Below are 20,529 nucleotides of genomic sequence, written 5' to 3'. Positions count from 1 at the left end.
TTTTGCTGCAGTACCATACATGAGCTGCTGGGCGCTGTGTCGCTTCTTCATTTACATTGTAAAGAAGAACCAACCTAAAGTCTTTTAAAAAATTGGGACCATTTCACTGAAAACTTACCTGAGGTAGAACAGTAACACGTTAGAATCAATTAGAATTTTTTTTAAGGAGATCCAAGATGTGGGCTGCAGCCTTGAAAGAAGGCAGAGATGGTCACATGACTCTAGCGCCAAAAAATAACTACAAATGAAGTCATATATTTTGCACTGTCACTGTGTTTTATGGCACTTAAGATATTTGTATATAATGTACATTATATTAAGAATTGTATTTTTTCACAGATGAATTTGGGAAAACTGTAATGAAAACGTTTAACCACTGGGGCGGGGCCAATGCCCCCGCCTCTCAACAGGTGAGCGCAATCAGACTGATGAGTCATCATACAGAGCTGAGAACAGCAGAAACACGTGAGGAAAAGGGCTACCGGTGAGCTCATAACAACTGAACTGTTAAAATGTGATCTCTGACATCATTGCATAATGCATATGCCTAATTAATTTACTGAGTTAAACTAGTTGTTTATATGAGAAAATGAAAAGAGTTCAAAATCTACTTAAAACCTTGTTTATTTATGTATTTAAATTGATCAAATGATTTAGCACAGAGCGCCTGTCATTAAATCGTGACCCACTTTTTTTTTTTTTTAATTCAACCAATCAAATTTAGTGTTTCAAAAATATCTGTTGAAAATCTTTTTTTTAGAACATAAATTTATACATTTTCCTGTGCAGTATGCATTTTACAGTATGCCTGTCAAAAGAAAAGTTTTTTTCAAAATAAAAGACAAGTCCAACATGAGACATTAAGACATTACTTGGTTGTTTTTGACCAGCTGTTCGTGACCCATTTTTGGGTCCTGACCCACCATTTGAGCATTGCTGAGTTAGTATTTAAAATATAGCAATAATAAATAAAATTCAGAGTAAAAATATTTATTTCATGTATGAAAATAAAAACATTTGTTTAGAAATGGTCAAATTAAAATCTATAATTGGTATAAAACAAAACGAAAAATTATTTCAGGTTCTAAAAGTAGACCTAGTTTTCTGTTTGGTCATTTTTTGCCTAATTTTAAAGATTATTTACCTGTGTTGATTAAGTGAAATATTAGTTGTGAACAGGGATTCTCAACTGGTGGGTCGGGACCAAAAAGTGGGTCACAGACAGCTGGTCAAAAATAAACAAACACTTACCTGTTGGACTTGTGTTTTATTTTGAAATAAACTTTACTTTTGACAGGCATGCTGTGAAATGTATGTTGCACAGGAAAGTATATAGATTTATGTTCTGATAAAAGATGAAATACTGGCATGTGTATTTTCAACAGCTATTTTTGAAAAACTAAACTTTGGTTGGTTGAATTCTTTAAAAAAAAAAAAAAAAAAATTGTGGGTCGCAATTTTATTATTGTGGCAAAACTTGGGTCCCAGGGTGAGACCAGTTTAGAACCCCTGGTTTAGAATATACTTTTACCTAATTACATGTGCTTACACAAAATTTTATTTATTTACAAAAAATTATGATCCTGTTTGCATTGTGTTCAAAGGTTTTTCACCTTTCCTGTTTCTGGTAAAATAAACTTAAAAATAAGTGAAAAAATTGAGTTTATTGCTTAATAAAGCAGAATATTTTATTTTAAAAATCTGTTGCCGGCGTAATTGTAATGAAATTGTCATTGAGTTCAGATATTTGACTTCGTAGTTGTAATTGCCATGAAAATTCTACAAAATGTAATGCAAAACTGGGGAACTATGTCACAGTTGTATGTATATTATTATATTATACAATTATTAAAATGTTTCATATCAATTCCCACATTTTATCATTTAAAAAAATATATAAATCTGGGGGTACACTGACATAAAAAAGACTCCACACCAAAAATATTAAAACCTATATTTTCATTGATTATGAAGTCTAACAAGGTAACCAATACATAGGAAAGAAATAAGATGATAGATATTTGTTTTTAGTGTATTTTACAGCTTATTTATTACCTGTTATAAGAAATGCTAACACAAGATTTTTATTAGGTTATTTATTTCAGGCTCAGTAATCGTGATTAATTGTACCAGTAATTGACCTTAACCTAATATAATTGTATTAATTTGCTTTCGGAAGATAAAAAAAAATTGTAATTGAAAAAATGCTGATTATCGTAATTGAACATAGGTAATTGGAAATGTAATTAAAAAAATGTAATTGACCCCAATCCTTCTGCTAACATGGAAAATTAAACAAGGTACTGCAACCTTTAAATTCCGTGATTTTTCTACATCCCAACTGTACCACGAATGAAAATTTCACCCATATAGATGAATACATATTGGACATTAATATTTTCAGGACTCAATCAAAACGATCTGCTGAGAAAAACGTAAGTAAAACTTTTATTGACCTAAAACATGCACATGTGGCCGAGTCAGAAAAAAAAATAAGGTCAGAAATGTTTGTTGGAAGGAAAACGTAAAGGAATGATTTATGGAACTACAACAAACATGGTCGATGATCCAAATCCCTTTTTCGAGTGCTTGTAACCAACGGCGACGCTCTGAAGGCGGGCGGGTGACGTCTCCTCAGTTTGGTTTGTGATGTGAAATGTGAAAGTGCATCCACAGCTTTAACGTACACGTCCTACAGGACATCTATACAGCAGTTATTAACATGACGGGACCGTTTCCAAGGCAACGGCTAGCTTCTCCGTCTCTTTTTAATCGCCTCCGTCTTCATCCCAAGTTTTTTTTTTTTTTAAGTTTTTTTTTGGGAAGCCAAAGAAAAGAAACGGTAACTGAAAAGCGACTCACTGCAAATACGATACAAAACGATTACAATATCTTGTATAAAAGATAAGTTTGTACATATGTACGCACACATGCTCACATTTGTTACCCTCCTGTACAAGTTTGTGTGTGCGCGCACTGTTTCTAGTCTAACACACAGACACGCACACATACACACCAGTGTATGTTTGGCTGCGTGTTTCAGTCCAGAGGGACGAGGGCGTGGTTTTATTCCGTAGAAATAAAACAAAAACAAAAAAAGCGGTGGGGATTCAAACCCTGTCCTTTTTTCTTGGGTTAGGTCGTTGGGGGAGCCCCGCCTTTGTCGCCCGCCCTCCCCGGTTCTTTGCTGCCGGCAGAACTCGTGCCATTCACAGTCACTTTCCGGGTGTTGGGGCCCTGCTTGGGGGCCAGGCCGTGCCGCTGCGTGCCCGTGGGCACTGTGGTACCGTTGGGGCTCTGGACGGCGGGGGAGGGGTTGTGGGAGGCGGGGCTGGACTGGGCGGTGGCTCTCGTTGGGGGCGGGGCTGAGGTGGGACTGTGGACTTTGTCGCTCTGAGAGTCGCTCTCCGAGGCCGGGCTGGTGTTGACGCCGTCGGAGTGGCCCTGGGGGGCCGACTGGGACGGCCTCCGACGCTTCCTGGTGGGTTTGACCAGATACTGGAGCGGGATTGGTCCAGTCTGCACAGAGAGCAGGCAAAGCAAATAGATTTGTATAGCGCACTTCATACACAAGGCAATTCAATGTGCTTTACATGATTAAAAAGTGAAACAGAAAACATTCAACAGCTTAAAAATCAATAGAAACAATAAAATCAGCAGCAAAATATATATTTAAAATCAGCAGGAAATCATTAAATCAACAATTTTATGATTATCCCTCTCAGTCATGCGCAGTAAAAGTGTCACAATATTATAGTTTATTGTAAATTTGTCCACAAAAGGCCTAAAAATAAGAACTAGGAGTGTTCTATTTTTTTTTTTTTAATTGCTCAATAAAAAAGAAAAGGAAATATTTAACTTAATGTAAAAATGTTCACATTGGATGCTGACTTCAGCAGTTTGTTTGAATTTTCATTTATTAATAAACAGACATGCTGTAAATGAGCCAGATTTAGTCAAAAGAGGCTAGTTTTCATCTGGAGTCCCAGGTAAGATTTTAAAAGGCAAACGTAGAATGTAGAAGGTATTGAATTAATAAAGAAAACAACATGACGAATAACGAGAGCACAGACCTCAGTCAAGTGGCTCATTTCCACCCATATTGTGATTTAAAGAGTACAGCACATACTTCCCTACCACTACTACATTACCCATAAGCCACCGCACTTGAAGGAGCAGGCACATCCACCCATATTGTGATTTCCACGAGTGGTATTTTCTCATTTTTGCTAGCCACAACATCTCCAAAATGTAATCACCAGTTCCTTGTTCCATTATCAACATTTCCTGAAAATTTCATCGAAATCCATTCATAACTTTTTGAGTTATCTTGCTAACAGACAGACACAGACAGACAAACGCACGGTAAAACATAACCTTGGAGCTATTACACCTCCTGAAATCGTACCAAACTTGTTAAATAGGGTTAATAGAGTCAAGTACTGTTATTAATTTTAACTTTTTTTTATCCGGTGAGCGACGTTAGCCACACTGTTAGACCCTTAGACACGTTTAACTGGAAGAATTAACAGGAAATGTGTGATGTGGTCCCTAAACATTGCAAAACCTTTAATTAATTACTGCCGTGTGATTGGAGATGCTTCAACCATGACGTGTCACCAGGTAAAATGATCACTAGTTCAGTTAATACACCAATAGCTAAACCTTTTCACATTTGAATGCATTCACAATAATCTGAACTGCTTGTTCATCAACACATTAAAAACACGCTTCAGATGAAGCTGTACATTCATTTTCTATCACAGGATAACATGGTCACTAGTCCCTCTGTTACATGTAGCGTGAGACTTTTAACAGAATTATGGCCAGCTGGAGATGGAGTTGGAAATGCCTGATTGTCTCACTTTCTAGACATTCAATCACATGTTTTATGATGAAAAATAGCATCTAAATGTGTGATATTGTCCTAAAAAACATGCATGTGAGGCAGTTCCTGTCATTTTGGGGCCGGATTTTAAAGAAAAACTGAACGATTGAACCCCAAGCCAACTTTTTTCTGCTGAATACATACTGTATGTATTTGGGTATTAAGTAGTGCTGTTTATTAATCCTATCCCCACTCTTCACATTTTATTTCAATTTTGTGTATTTTGTTGTAAAATGTAAAACGATAATCTGGCCACTAAGGGTTGAACACCGGCTATTACAATTGAATTTTTCTATTGGCTGAAACGGATTCTTTAAGATTCCCCTGTGTCATCAACTTTCACTGTCAGCTAAATCATGTCGTGCATGGTGTAATATACATGGGGTCACAAGAAGCGATGAACACCTCACGACCAGCTCCCGATCAGCAATCGTAGATCGTAAGGAAATCAAACGTTTGAAATCCAGTCGCTCCTCGTGAGGGTATCTCACAGTTGAAGCAGTGCCACGGACCGGCTTACCGTAAACGCTCACACTGCGCATGCGCGAACACCGTAGGAGCGCTGTAAAATTGACGGACTGTACTTCTCACGTCTGTCCATCCAGCTCCTGGTCCATCACATCGCCGTCTTTTCTTTTTTTTTTCATAAACTCTTTTTGCTGAGATTTGTGAGTCTTTCTCCACTTCCGGGTTTTTCTTCTTTGTCTGTTTTAATGATGACGCTTCAGAATTCTTCTTCTGATTCTCACGTTGCATTTCCGGAAACAAGACCCCGACGTGTCGTGTATGAACGTACAGTGTGAGCAGTCAGATTGTGTCAGTGTCGGTCCGTACAGTGTGAGAACATGAATCATGAGCTGCGCACATTTGGGCTCTGCAGATGAGTCGCAAAGTTTGAGCTGGAGCCGAGTACAACGATTAAAAAAAAAAAAATCGCACAATGTATCCCAGCCTTAAGGCAGCATTAGGTTTTGTTAGTCCCACACACACAAATGGATATAAAAGGTGCCACTCACTCTTCTCCACTCGTAGAAATAGGCGATGTCCATTAGAGTGTAATAGTCCTTTAAAGGCTCGTCTCCATACAACACCTCCACCTGGAACAGAAAGCACAACGTTTTCACTGGAAATACAGAGAAATATTACAATGGAAATAATCTGATTCCAACACATGAGACACTGAGTTTAGAGGATTCATGTTTTCTCCTGTGACACAGTTGGATGTTCAAGGTCCAGATTTGGTCTTAAGTTTAACACCTGTGTTATAACGACATCACATGTGTCCTAATCACACACCTAACTGTGTTTTTAACAATTGATTGGTTTTCCTGTGAAGTCTATTCATTACATAGATCTGTTTTACTTGGTTAAAGAGTTGAATCTCATTCTAAACCAGTGGTTCACACTCTTTTTTTTTTTTGTCCCATGTACCCCCTTTGCATTTTTGTCAAATCATGTGTACTGTACCTCCTGTTCATATCATTAATATCTCTCCATAATTTGCTTTTTTATTTGTGGAACAGTGGGCTCTCTTAAACCCCTAACTGTGTCTCCAACGTTGGTTCCCTAAAGCTTAATCTACAAATTCAAAACAATAAGTGGAATTTATGTATTCTTTAAAATACAAAACAACTTTTATGTGATAACTTCAATAATAAGTTAATATGGTCTCCAACATAAAATGTAGCTAATTATTGACTCCTATTGACAGAAGTAGAGCTGGACGATTTTGGAATTAATTTAATATGCGATTATTTTTTCAAGGGCCTCTTGTCATGTATTTTCAATGAACACAAGCAATAAATCCATCTGTTGCATAATTAACAATTTCAGATTTATTTAAACTTTAAATATATATAAAATGTAAATTTGAATGCACAGATTACAACAATAAAGCAAACAAATCTGTGGCTTTACCTCTTCAACACATCTAACTAACTTCACGTTTCATGAAACATGTAAACATGTGGACTGCACCTCTTAAATATTATCTGAACTTAACAGGACAGTACAAGACAGGACAAAAAAAATAATAAAATTGCATTTTACGATATTGCAGTAATATCACAAATGCAAATAATCGTTCAGCCCTAGTCAGAAGTTTGATAAAATGGCCTCTACGGCATAAAATAATCCTGTTTCAATAAATTACAAGAAAATGTAGTACGATATTTTATTGAGCAATAGTATGGTTAATTTATGGAGAATTTGTCCAAAACATAGCTTAAAAAGGAATTGGAAACATTTCCTGAATTATTTTTAATTTAATTGTCTTTCAGAGCACCCTCTGCAGTGTGCTCTTGTACTCCTGGGGGTACACGTACCCCTGTTTGGGAACCACAGAAACAGCGGACATAATGAAGTATCTATCTATTTAACATGACAGCTTTCTGATTCTTGTATATACTATCTGCATTATATTTGTATTATTTTACCATATTTCATTTGTTCTACTCTAATGTGTGCACGTGTAGTTGTTCCTTATTTAATTACCAGTCTTTAACTTATGTACGATTTCTTTTTTTTAGTATTTATTATTTTAATCTACTAGTACAGTACACGTCGGAAGTATGTATTCATATAGTGGGAGGAGCTTAAGTAGAGTTGTCAATTATGGCCAAATGAGTATGTGTTTGAAGGTTGGATGTACTGTACATACTGTGACTCTGTAGTGTTATAAAGGGGTTTATTTGCAAGTGCAAAGTAAAATAGCGTGCGTGATTTCCATGGTTTAATTCTATGGGACATGTGGATGATAAATGTGTTTGGTTTTTTTTTTACTCATTTTTATATATTTTTCATTTGGTGTATTTTTTGATATGTATGTTTTTTGTATACATTATGTGTATTTTTGTATCTTAACACCAAATTACTCCAAAATAACAGATGCACACACTCGGGCTATGTGGAAGCTGTTAGAAAAGTTTCAGGTCGAACAGACACCGCATCGGAGAAATTCGCTCCACAAACACACACATGCACGCACGCAGACCTTTCTTGCTTTTATAGGTAGATCATATTTCTCGAGTGTCTATGATGCATATAATTTCCTGGGATAAACAAAGTATTTCTGTTTATCTCTTTAAAGGACTCGGGCATACGGACTTTCCAAACGTTTTCAGAAACTGTCAGGACTCAAATGGATCAACATCGAGTCCATAAAATAAATCACATCAACCTTTATGAAGGAGTTGTCATGTATGACACTAATTAGGAAAGAAAAAAGTTTGCTTTTGTGTTTCCTTTCACTAAAACCTCCATTTAGTGAGTGGAATGTCCCGTTACCTTGTAGTTATTGGGGATGTCCATTTTGCTCCGTAGGAACTTAGCTAAGTGCATGATGGACATGGCTGCAGGGCACTGCAGGAAGCGTTTTCCGTTGGACTGAAAACAGGAACACAAGCAGGTGAAAACAGGAACTTTCATCCTGACGCTCGGTGCCTCTCGGTGCTGCTCCTCACCTTGTCTCCGTCCATCGCTGAGCTCTGCCGCTCATTATTGTTCCTGCAGGAGAACAATGGCGTTTAACAATCTGAACTGTCATTAAACACGTGAACAGATCATAACATTTTGAATGTGGGGCTGGAACACACACTGAATCCATTTTATTCACCTAAATTAGGCTAAAATGTGGTCCTTGAGGGCTGCCGTCCTGCAGGTTGCATTGCTCCTACTACCCTCCAGGACTCTAATCAAGGTTTACTTATAATTCTTGTTATTCCAGTTTGTTCTCTCGCCTGCTGCCTTAGAACAAGCTCCGCCCTCTCCTCATAACTCATTATCTTACAATTTTCTTAACTATGCTAATCTGTGAGAAACAAGTCCAATGCTGGAGATAACAGCAAAATAAAACAATAGATGTATGTCTCACTGAGAGCCCTATAAAATAAAATCAAAATTTTGTGTTATTTTTTTTCCCAAATTCCATTTTAGATTTTTCCCCAAATTCTATTATAATTTTTTTTCCAAATTCCAATTCCCATGATATCCTGATGACATCATTCCAGACCGTAATGATTAGACCAAATGTGTCAAACTTATGGCCCGAGAGCCAAATCCGGCCCTTTGGAGTATCCCGCAGGAAAAGGTAAAAATGACAGAAATAGGACTGGGAGGTATAACCACAAAGATGTCTACCATGGTATTTTTCAGAATTCTAATGGTTTCACGGTATATGACGGTATTTTTTTTTTTCATGCTAATCAGGTGTTCACAGTGTTTTGTACTGGTTGAGAGATGAATTACTGCAGTAGATTGACTTAGCATGCTCTATTTTACTGTCATGAGTGAATATTGTAGAATAATTCTACACTAGTAGGAATACAGGCTACAATGAGACACAGCCTGAGGCATCCACACATGTAACACCCAATGGCTATTTGCCCTGCTAGCTTAGCTTTAGCATGAGCTTGATTTCTAGCTTTAAATGCTGCATACTCAGTGGTGTGGTGATTTCTTATTGTGAATAAGGTAGTGTTTTGATTACAGCTCCACCAGGACCTTTTTCCACGTTATAGGAATTACAAATTGCAATCCTTTGCTCTTTTTTTGTCTATTACTGCCAACATGCTAAGCTAACTGTGCCTCTGTGCGCATAAACATTATATACGTATATAATGTCTATGTCTGAGTGTTGTCATCCTGTGACCAACACCAGAGCGCTAATGTTTACATTCCTATTTAGAGGTGCAACCATGAAAATGATCCTGACTGAAACGTGGCGCAGCGTAGCATTCCGCTCGTTGTGTAATCAAATACACCGGTACGGCGGTATTTTAAAAGTTCACATCATAACAAAAAAAATGGCGGTATGAACCGGTATACCACCCAGCCCTACAGAGAAAACATGAATCATTGTGTAAATGAAACTCAACACTATTTGCAGGGGCTCACAGTTTTCCTGGTGCTTTTATCGCATGATTGCAGTCATTTCTAATTGTTGAACTGTTGAAAAAAACTCAAAATTCTAACAAAATCCTTGAATTTTCCCCAATTTATTACAGATAATTTCTTTTATTAGTCACAAAATCTAGGAAATTCAAAGTGAAGATCCTATTGGGACTGATATCTATCACTTATTGCTTAGATTGTGTCAGTTTCTTACATATTTAGTAGTTTATATATACATAGAAGTGCAAACTAGGGCACAATAATGTTGAAAATACTCGCTTAAAATCTGTGGCCCACTTAAGATCAAACTGCTCTGTATTTGGCCCCTGAACTAAAATACATTTCCCCATAACAAACGTCCTGACGGAGTTTGATTCACATTACGTCAATTTGCTCATTTAACAGTGTATTCTGTTTTTAATTTGGTCAATTCTGTCCGTGATTTCGTTAACGTAGTAATTCCCAACTCACTTGTTCCTCTCGTAGAACTGTATGGACAGGCTAATGATCTCATCCTCCGCTATGTTGAACGTCTCCACCACTTCGCCTGGTTCCAGCTCGCGGTTTTCTGCGTAAAAGTCCCGCCTCCTCTTCATCTCATCTGATCTCAGACAAAAGAAAAACCATTCAATAAAAAACCAAACTAGACGCGTAGCTTTAAGTTAAGGATAAACACGCTGTCGTCCTACCTTTGAATAACCCCGGGACGAGCTTATAAACTATGTCTTGTAGAGTTTTGTCAGCTCTGTGGAGAGAAAAATGACAAGTCAAAGGATTTTCATTCGATTTCAATGCAGAGTTGATGGTGGGACTGTGACGAATGAGCTGTGATTATTACCTGATGCTGAGCTGTGGACACGTCTTGTGAACCTGGACGTCACATCGAGGACAAAATTTATTCGTCTCCAAGAAGGCTACGATGCACGTTTTACAAACTACGAAAGAGAAAAGAGGAAGAAACACTTGGTAATGTTAAACAGTCGCTAAAAACTCTAACATTCAACAAGATGAGTGATCATCTGTTCACCAAATAACGTGGGGGGTTTTTTTTTAAATCAAAGATGGCCACCAACACTCATAGACTTCTGTGAAGATTCAATCAAACTGTCCGATATACGTGGGTGATTTTTCTGTGGTCTGTATTACAAGATTTCAGTCATTTTAAAACACAAAATTAGGGACAATGATTTGCAAAGATCACGGAACTAACTAGGGCTGGGCAGTATACCCAGTTCATACCAAATACCGGTATATATTTTCATCACGATATGAATTTTTAATGTACTGCCGTACTGTATTTGATTACACAACTTTAGGAACGCTGCGCCGCATTTCAGACCGGAGCCTTTTCAACGTTGCACTTCTAAATAGGAAGTAAACAGTAGCACTATGGTGGTAGTTGCGGTGTAAATCATGTGTGTAAATGGATAAGAAAGACACAATTGAAAGCTCTGAAGCTGCATGTGAGAATGTGTTTGCGTGCGCGCGCCTCTGCTACAGGAGAACAACACGGACACGGAGGCACAGTTAGCTTAGCATGTCGGCAGTAATACACAAAAGAGAGGATCGCAATTTGTAATTCTTATAATGTGGAATTAAGTCCTGGTGGAGCTGCAAACAAAACACTACCTTATTCACCATAAGAAACCACCACACCACTGAGCAGCATTTAAAGCTAGAAATCAAGCTAACGCTAAAGCTAAGCTAGTGCGGCAAAGAGCCATTGGGCTGCTGGTGCAAACTTGTATTACTACTAGTGTGGAATTATTCTACAATATTCACTCATCATGACAGTAAAATAGACCATCCTAAGTCAATCTACTGCAGTAATAACTCTCTTTTCTTTATCCCTTATCCTTATATTTATCACTGTCATTATTATTGCTGTTGGCTTGTGTTTTTGTTTTTTTGTTCCGCGCACCGACTACCAAGTCAAATTCCATGTGCTGTTTTTTTTTTAAACTGTACTCAGAAAAATAAACCATTCTGATTCTCAACCAGTAGAAAATGCTGTGAACACCTGATTATGCATGGAAAAAAAATGTTTAGAAATTAGAAAAATACCATGATATACATTTTTGGTCATACCGCACAGCCCTAGAACAAACTAAATCAATCTAATTGGAATTTTTCCCCCTTTCTCTTCATTTAAAATGCCTGAAATAAATGTTTTAGGACAATATCATGCATTTACATGCTATTCTCCACTGACAAACGGGTGACTGAATGTCTGGAAAGTTTGACTAACTGAGAAATATGTCGAACTCCACCGATAATCCCGTTCTCTTGCGCTACGTGTTAAGATTCAAGTAGTGATCATGTTATCCTGATATTAATAAATGAACGCAGAGCCTCAGCCAAGTGTGTTTTGAATGTATTGTGATGAACAAGGGATTTAGATTGTTATTGTTATTATTCACTCTGGTACAAAGACAGTGGTTTAGCTGTTGGTGCATTAGCTGAACTGGTGATGAGTTTATCTGGTGACACGTCATGGCCGAAACGTCTCCAATCAAACGGCTGCGCTGGGTTTCGTGTAAAACGGTTAGCATTAACTAAAGGTGTCACACATTTCCATGGGATTATTCCTAATAAACAGTTGTCTGTGTGTGTAATGGTGTTCAGGTCATTTCTCAGAATAATATAAAATGTTAAACTAATAACAGTTGACTCTATTAACCCTATTTAGCATGTTTTGTACATTTATGACAGTAAAGTTGTCTAAACAGGGAAATACGATGAAACGAGAATGTGTAACGTGATGCAGAAATTGGGCAAATTTAAATCAGAAAATGGGAGACCCTACATATTGTTTGTGTTGTGTTTTGTTCAAATCCTACAAGTTGAAATTATATTTGTCAGTATCCAACATAAAGTGACATCAATAATAATAATAATAATGGCTTGGATTTATATAGGAGACTCAAAGCGCGTTACAGAAACCATTATTCATTCACACCAGTCACTCACACAGTCATACTAGTGGTGGTAAGCTACAATGTAGCCACAGCTGCCCTGGGGCAGACTGACAGAGGCGTAGCTGCCTACGGCCCCTCTGACCATCACCAGCATACATGTACGATTCATACTCACTCATACAAGGCAATGTGGGTAAAGTGCCTTGCCCAAGGACACGACGACAATGACTCGGTTAGAGCGGGCTTTGAACCCCCAACCCTTCGGTCACTGGACAACCCACTCTACCACGGTCGCCCCAAGATGAATGTAAAACCATTATCTAGTCTAAAACATGCACCACAGATGATGTTAGTAGATGCTCAAATCCCTAACAATTAAGCATATGGGGATTTATCGATACAAATTGGTATCTAGATACAAACGTGCGCGATGCGAGTATCGATTCACTCAGTGTGCATCCGAACAATTGACGGGTGAAATCGAGATGCATCAGTCACTGTGTGCCTGCATCAGTAAAATCCATGGTTGCATCAATTTTTTTTCATCCATCCTTCCATTTTCTGACTCGCTTGTTCCTGGGCAGTTTTTTCATGTTGTATTTCTTTCTATCCTGTGTTTCCGAGGCACACTGAATGCACCATTGATACTTCGCGTTTTGTTTTTAACACGGACTCAAACCGGGAAGCACGCAACAAAGTTATAAAAACACAGAAGTCGGTGAGAGCAGCAGCAGCTACAGGTGACATTTATAACAAACCTAAGAACTTTTAATCAGGCGTGGAAAGATGAAGTTGACCAGAATCATGTGGTTTGGAAAGGATGCTAAATCTTACACAAACTGAGGTGCTCACTCGTATCGATATGATGGACATGTACTATTATAAAATGATGCATAGTACTAGTAGAAATTATGTGCAAAATGTGCACTTTTGTCAAAATGCTGCTTATAAGGAATACAACAAACCTTCTGCCTCTAGTACCATGTTGAATTGCAGTTTATTATTTTCTAGTTACATATTTGGTATAATTTCTATGCATCATGTTGAATTGCATAGTATCGCATTGTGTTGAATTGAATCGCCATCAAATCTGGAACAGGGGTGAATCGTATCGCATCGCATCACTAGGGTATTCAATGTATCGCTAACACATCGTATTGCCGGTAGTGTATCGAGATGTGTATCGGATCGTTGTCACTGATGGAGATTCACGTGCATACTAACGAAAAAATACATGTACATGTTTGAAACAATCCGTCAGTCAAACTGTAACATTAGGTTCAAAATCTAAGTTCAAATAAGAGTCATTTCCTGGCCCTGGGGGTAATACCTGTCAACAAGACAGACTCATATCTCAGCATTATTTGCTTCAGACTGGCCAGATATCGCACCATAAGGCATTATTAATCAATATTATGTTAAGGTTTCATTTATTCTGAACACTTTTTTCAGTAAATTTACTTTGAAATTTACTTTAATCTCCCGACATGTTTTGATTGCCAACTGTCAGTCTTCCTCAGAGGCATCTACGGATTTCTTTGACAAAGAGTGTGTCAAAATTGAGACCCAAGGTTGAAATTCAGTCCTTCATTTCATCCAATTTGGTCCTGTTGGTGATTTTGCAGAATAAAGTGTTGATCATTGGATAAATTGTCATGTGTGTTAGTGTTTACCAATGAGCAGCTACTTCACAGTAATAATAATATTCACGTATTTATTTATGTCGGAAATACTTCTGGCCCTTTTAATGTGTCCCCAGAACCAGAATGACCAGAATGTGAAGGAACCCTGAAATCATGCATGAAAGTGGACCTGAATTGGACCTGGTACCAGGACTGGAGATAAAAGAGCATCTTTGAGACACACACACACACACACACACACACACACACACTTGTCAAGTCTATGGCAGAATGTCTAGATGATGTGATGCGTTCAGGTGCAGACTCACAGGAGTGCAGACACTCTACGATGGTCGTGGCATCCACCAGGTACCCGGCGCACAGCGGGCACGTCAGGTGCGGGTTCAGCTCCGTGATCTTGATCCGGTTCGGCTGCATCGCATCCATCGGAACCGATCTGCACGAGGGGATAACAGCGTTAGTGGGACAGGCTGGGATCGGATCGGGGAGGAATCGGTCGTCGCGTGTGTCTGGGACGCGTGATCGGAGCAAGGAGACCAACAACACAACACACGGGTCCACGTTCGGGTTCGGAGGTTTTCTACTGTAGTCCCAGCCCCGCCGTGGCCTCGTCCCACCAACAAAGAGCGGACCCCTCTCTCCTCCTCCCCCTCCCTGGGCTCCACGGCCCGGTCACACTCGGTCTGGGACCAAACCGGAGACCCGAGGCAAACGGGGCTCCGCAGACGAGACCACGGCGGTGCACAAAGCAGCCATCTTACATTCACTGACAGGCTGGGGATGAACAACAGAATCTCCGAACGTGACACCGAGCAGTCCGGCTCCGGGGCCGCGGGGCTCCGGACAAAGACCCGCTGCTGGCCCTCCCGGTCCTACCTGCTCTCACATCAACACGCGCCGGTCCTCCCGGTCCGAGTCCAGGCGGAGTGAAGTAGACCTGGACGCTATTTGCAGCAGCAGCGCCAGAAAATGGCTTTTTTTTTTTTTTTTTTTTTTTTTCCCAGCCTCCGTCGGAGGGACTGCCCATTTTGGATCACGTGACTTTATTTTGTCGCCTCGCGCACGGGGCACCCCGGGTACCGGAACGCGTGCAGGCCCAGCAGTCGGTGCACACGGGGAGCGTCACAAGACACCGGGACACGGATCCGCGTTAATGCGGTTTATCACTTTAAATGTGGGTGTAAACGCTCCATCCGCTCAGCGGTGCGTGCTCACTGTGAAGTGTTGGTAGTGGGAGGCCGGGAAGGCCGTGAAGGCCTCACAGGGCCTCAAAGGGCCAACAGCCAAACTAGGTGTCCAAGCATTTTCTCCCCATGCACGTTAATAATAATACATGTGTATATAATAAATATATATATAGAGATGTGAAATACTCCTACAAACATTTCAGTCTTCTTATTTATTGCATCCCATACATTAAATACACTTATAGCTATGTAATAAACAAACACATTTACACAAATTTAAATATAACTAATCGAGCATTTATTTTTTTCATTTCCTCCTGTCAAATAACTTTTTGAAGACAGGGTCTTCTACTTTTCCACACGTTATTTTTCTTTGTGTTTTTTACAATATGGACAACTTACTGTATATACTGACATTTTTTTTTCTCAAAACAGCTATACACGATATAAATCTTGATTATTTAATTCCAAATGAAGTCTGACCAGAAAGACAATTCTAGGTTAAATGTGATGATCAAAATGCCACACAGGCACATTTACTAACAAAGAGCTGCACAATATTGGCCACTTTAGTCTTTTTCTCCTCTATAGGACAGCACGTGTGAGTGAGTTCTGTAGTGTGGCTTGTTTAGGGGGCGGTCTGGGTTAGGACGCACTCAGAAATCCATCAAACTGTGCTTTTCTTGCTGTTCTGAGATGTAGGGAAAGCAACAACTCATTAAAACAAATATTTTAAAACAAAATAAGCTAGAAAAATATGTGTGTATCGAAATATGCGATACTGTAATTTTTTTATATCCCCAAAATAGAAAGCTCAATATATTTTTAATCTCAATATATCTCCCAACTCAAACTCGTCCCCTGCTCTTGTTATTTTCCGCTTTGGAACTAAATCTTAACTTGTTTTTGTCTCATCTGGAGTAAACAAAGAGATTCCATGCACATATATGGGGAGAACATGCAAACTCCATTTACAAAGTTTCCAAGTGGCTGGTTTATCTTATCCTATCTTTCCATACGCCTGTTTTAATATTATTATATAATTATTACATATTATTAGCTTTTACTGCAGTAAACTGTAACCCTCGCAAATAAATTAACTGTAAAAAACAAAATATAAAACACATGTAGCTGTTGAAAACACATATAATTTTTTTAAAAACATAAATCTACTGTTTATACACTGAACCAAAATATAAATGCAACACTTTTGTTTTTGCTCCTATTTTTCATGAGCTGGACTCAAAGATCTAAAACATTTCTATATACACAAAATACCTATTTCTCTCAAAAATTGTTCACAAATCTGTCAAAATGTGTGTTAGTGAGCACTTCTCTTTTGCAGAGATAATTTTCAATTCAACTTTATTGATATAGCACAAAATACAACAGTCATCTCAAAGTGCTGAACAAAATATAAAGTCCCTGGTAAAAAAGAAAGAACACAACAAGATCCACATGAACAAGCATTTAGCGACAGTGGGAAGAAAAAACTCCCTTTTTTATGGGAAGAAATTTCCAGCGGAACCAGGTTCAGAGGTGGCAGACATCGGCTTCAACTGGTTCGGTTAGTGAACAGAAGGACAAACAGAATAGGATAGAAGGATAGTCTATACAAGTGTTCCAGACTAGTTGAGTCATGAGCCATCAATCAGGAACCGCCACCTCCAGCATCAAGACACCTGAAACAGAAAAGAGAGCGGAGGGCAAGGAGAAGGTACAGACTGCAGGAAAAACTGTATATATATGTCCATATATGCGATGGACATCAGTGTAATTGTGTCTGACTCAACATCATCCCATAGCAGCCCATTAGAGCTATGTGTAGCTAGTGGATCGTGTTTGAATACAATGTTGGTGTTCTGCTATAATCTTAGTTCCTATTTTTAGATTTAGGGCTTTTTTCCAAGTGGTTAGGTTAACGCTATTATTACACAGGGGTTCCCCAGGCTGGCCACAATAAAAGGCCACTCTGAAATGTGCAGTTTTGCTTTATTGGGGGTGGTCTGGGGGGTGTCAGAAAACGGGTCAGTATCTGGTGTGACCACCATTTTCCTCACGCAGTGCAACACATCTCTTTACTATAGAGTTGATCAGGTTGTTGATTGTGGCCTGTGGAATGTTGGTCCACTCCTCTTCAATGGCTGAGTGAAGTTGCTGGATATTGGCAGGAACTGGAACACGCTGTCGTATACGCCGATCCAGAACATCCCAAACATGCTCAGTGAGTGACATGTCCGCTGAGTATGCTGGTCATTCAACAACTGGGATGTTTTCAGGTTCCAGGAATTGTGTACAGGTCTTAGCAACATAGGGCCGTGCATTGTCATGCTGCAACATGAGGTGATGGTCGTGGATGAATGGCACAACAATGGGCCTCAGGATCTCGTCACGGTATCATGTGCATTCAAAATGCCATCAATAAAATGCACCTGTGGTTGATGTCCATAACATACGCCTGCCCATACAATAACCCCACCGCCATAATGGGCCACTCCATCCACAACGTTGACATCAGCAAACCGCTCACCCACGCTGTCTGCCATCTGCCCTAAACAGTGAAAACCGGGATTCATCCGTGAAGAGAACACCTCTCCAACGTGCCAGACGCCATTGAATGTGAGCATTTGCCCACTCAAGTTGCTTACAACGACAAACTGCATTCAGATGAGCTTCCCTGAGACGGTTTCTGACTATTTGTGCAGAAATTCTTTGGTTATGCAAACCGATTGTTGCAGCAGCTGTCCAGGCGGCTGGTCTCAGACAATCATGGAGGTGAACATACTGGATGTGGAGGTCCTGGGCTGGTGTGGTTACACGTGGTCTATGGTTGTGAGGCCGGTTTGATGTACTGCCGAATTCTCTGAAACGCCTTTGGAGACGGCTTATGGTAAAGAAATTAATATTGGCCCCCAACACACCAGATGAGAATCACTGCTTTACACCAACATGTTGTGCCTCTGCTAATTATGGAAGAGATGTTGGATTTTACTGATCTTATCTTATTGTATCTTAGTTTATCTTGTTTTAAGTCATAGTTATGACAAAACTCATATATATTTACTTACTTTTAATGATTAAAAAAAAAACAAAAATCTGTCACGTAAATTACACTATTTTGTGTGGAAAAGATAAGAATTATGACTTTTAAATATTATAACAACTTTTTAATCTCATAATTAAGACTTGTACTGTATGTAGGCCTGGGCAATATATCGAGATTCAAGATATATCAAGTTGTACGTTGGCGGTGTAGAAAATTACACCATTGCCAATATCGATAATTTTTTATTTTATAGCTTATTTTGTATTACAGTAAATACTCATTTTAGGAGTTGCTGCTTTTGCTACTTCTCAAAACAGCATGAAAAGCATATTTAGATGAATTACTGAGTGAGTTCTAACCCAGATCTTCCGCTAAACAAGCCACACTACAAAACTCACTCACACGTGCTGTCCCTTAGAGGAGAAAAAGACAAAAGTGGGACATATTGTGCAGTTGTTTGTTAATAAATGTGCCTGTGTGGCATTTTGCATCAACAAATTTAACATTGAATTATCCATACTGGTAAGACTACATTGAGTTAGAAATACATCAAAATGTATATCGCCATTTTGCGAAGAAATATTGAGATATGAGTTTTAGTCCATATCGCCCAGTCTTACTTTTATGTAGTAATTATGACTTTTTAAATTCATAATTTTGACTTGTCTCATAATTGAGACTGTGGATATTTTTGATTTACCAGTGAAGGACACGGTACTCTAAACCAGTCGTACTCAAACTTTTCTGGCTCAAGTATGCTACAACATTTTGCTTATAGAAAACTATTTAAAAGGAACATTTAGAACATAATGATGGAATGCACGAGTGATACACATTTGAAAGAATCTCATTTTGTAAATAAATGGAAAGGAACAGTATTTAGTGCAGTGGTTCCCAACCTTTTTTAGATCGTGACCCCATTTTGATATCAAAAATTCCTGGCGACCCAAGAGGCATTTTCTTCCTAAAATTCGTTTTTGATCATGTTTGAGCTCAGATATTTTTTTAAACTTCATCTTAGTTAAAATAGATTTATATTTCACAAAGTAAAAGTTTTTTTTGATTTTTCAGTAATTTCAGGCGACCCCACATGGGGTCTTGACCCCAAGGTTGAAAAAAACTGATTCAGTGGCTCCTGAATAGATTGATTTCTATAGTTTTTAATATTTTGGACTGACACTTTATTTGTTAATTTCTCTCTCAAGTATTATTATAGTTTAGTATAAGTATTAGTCATATCAACCTAACCACTAGGAATGAGTGTATCATGTTTTTCCTGCAGTCTGTGCCTTCTCCTCGCCCTCCGCCTAGACATTTTAAACTCGTCTGTAAAAAAAGCGTGCTCTTGTATAAATGAAGATATTTTGAGTCTTAAGATACTGTGTCGAAAGACTGAATGCCTGTGAAAATCCACAAACCAAAAATTAAGATGATTAAGGATAAAATCCCGCCCCTTCCGTGTGGTACCCTGCTGTCTTTGAGCCGGTCTCCAGCATGTGGTCCTCATTTAGGACTGTGACATTTTCCAATATTTCGGCACTGGTGACCAAGATGAAGCACTCCTCTTGTTCATCTGACGTCTTTCCCCGTAGGCTCTTTAAAAAGTGTTTGAGATAATTGACCCTTGGGTCACCAAAATTCTTAACCTCTACTGGTGTGTTTTCCAATGCTTTCAAACATGCCATAGTGGAGCCACTACTACAAAAAGCTGGTTTAGACCTGATGGACCTCAATAGTTTCAGGCCTATTTCAAAGCTCCCGTTCTTGTCTAAGATCCTTGAGAAGGTGGTCTGTGATCAGCTGACATCTTCCCTGGATCAAAGTAACATCCATGAGACGTTTCAGTCCAGTTTCCGTAAACAACACTCTACGGATCTGCCTTACTGAAAGTGTATAATGTCTGCTGATTCGGGAAAATGCACTGTTCTGGTTCTCTTGGATCTGTCCTCAACCTTCG

At 38.9% G+C, this 20,529-nt stretch overlaps 1 protein-coding gene across 2 annotated transcripts; it reads right to left on the bottom strand.

Annotated features, from left to right (window-relative positions):
* Positions 1–2,428: 2,428 nt before the first annotated feature.
* On the bottom strand, positions 2,429–15,472 carry LOC114469917 (polycomb group RING finger protein 2-like). 2 transcript variants are annotated; one of them, XM_028457817.1, is made up of 9 exons: positions 15,216–15,472; positions 14,648–14,775; positions 10,617–10,713; positions 10,468–10,523; positions 10,250–10,379; positions 8,350–8,392; positions 8,174–8,272; positions 5,905–5,985; positions 2,429–3,519 (listed from the first exon to the last, which is right to left on the bottom strand). In XM_028457817.1, exons 2-9 carry the CDS (start codon positions 14,763–14,765, stop codon positions 3,136–3,138), a joined length of 1,008 nt encoding a protein of 335 aa, XP_028313618.1. In that variant the 5' UTR covers positions 14,766–14,775; positions 15,216–15,472; the 3' UTR covers positions 2,429–3,135. The 2 variants fall into 2 exon arrangements, with proteins under 2 accessions (XP_028313618.1, XP_028313626.1); XM_028457825.1 differs by having other exon boundaries at positions 3,136–3,519; positions 15,226–15,472.
* Positions 15,473–20,529: the final 5,057 nt, after the last annotated feature.

The sequence above is a fragment of the Gouania willdenowi genome, chromosome 1 (assembly GCF_900634775.1).
Source record: "Gouania willdenowi chromosome 1, fGouWil2.1, whole genome shotgun sequence".
NCBI lineage: Eukaryota > Metazoa > Chordata > Actinopteri > Blenniiformes > Gobiesocidae > Gouania > Gouania willdenowi.
The sequence above is the reverse complement of the archived record's forward strand: the minus strand, read 5'-3'. Positions and strand labels throughout refer to the sequence as shown.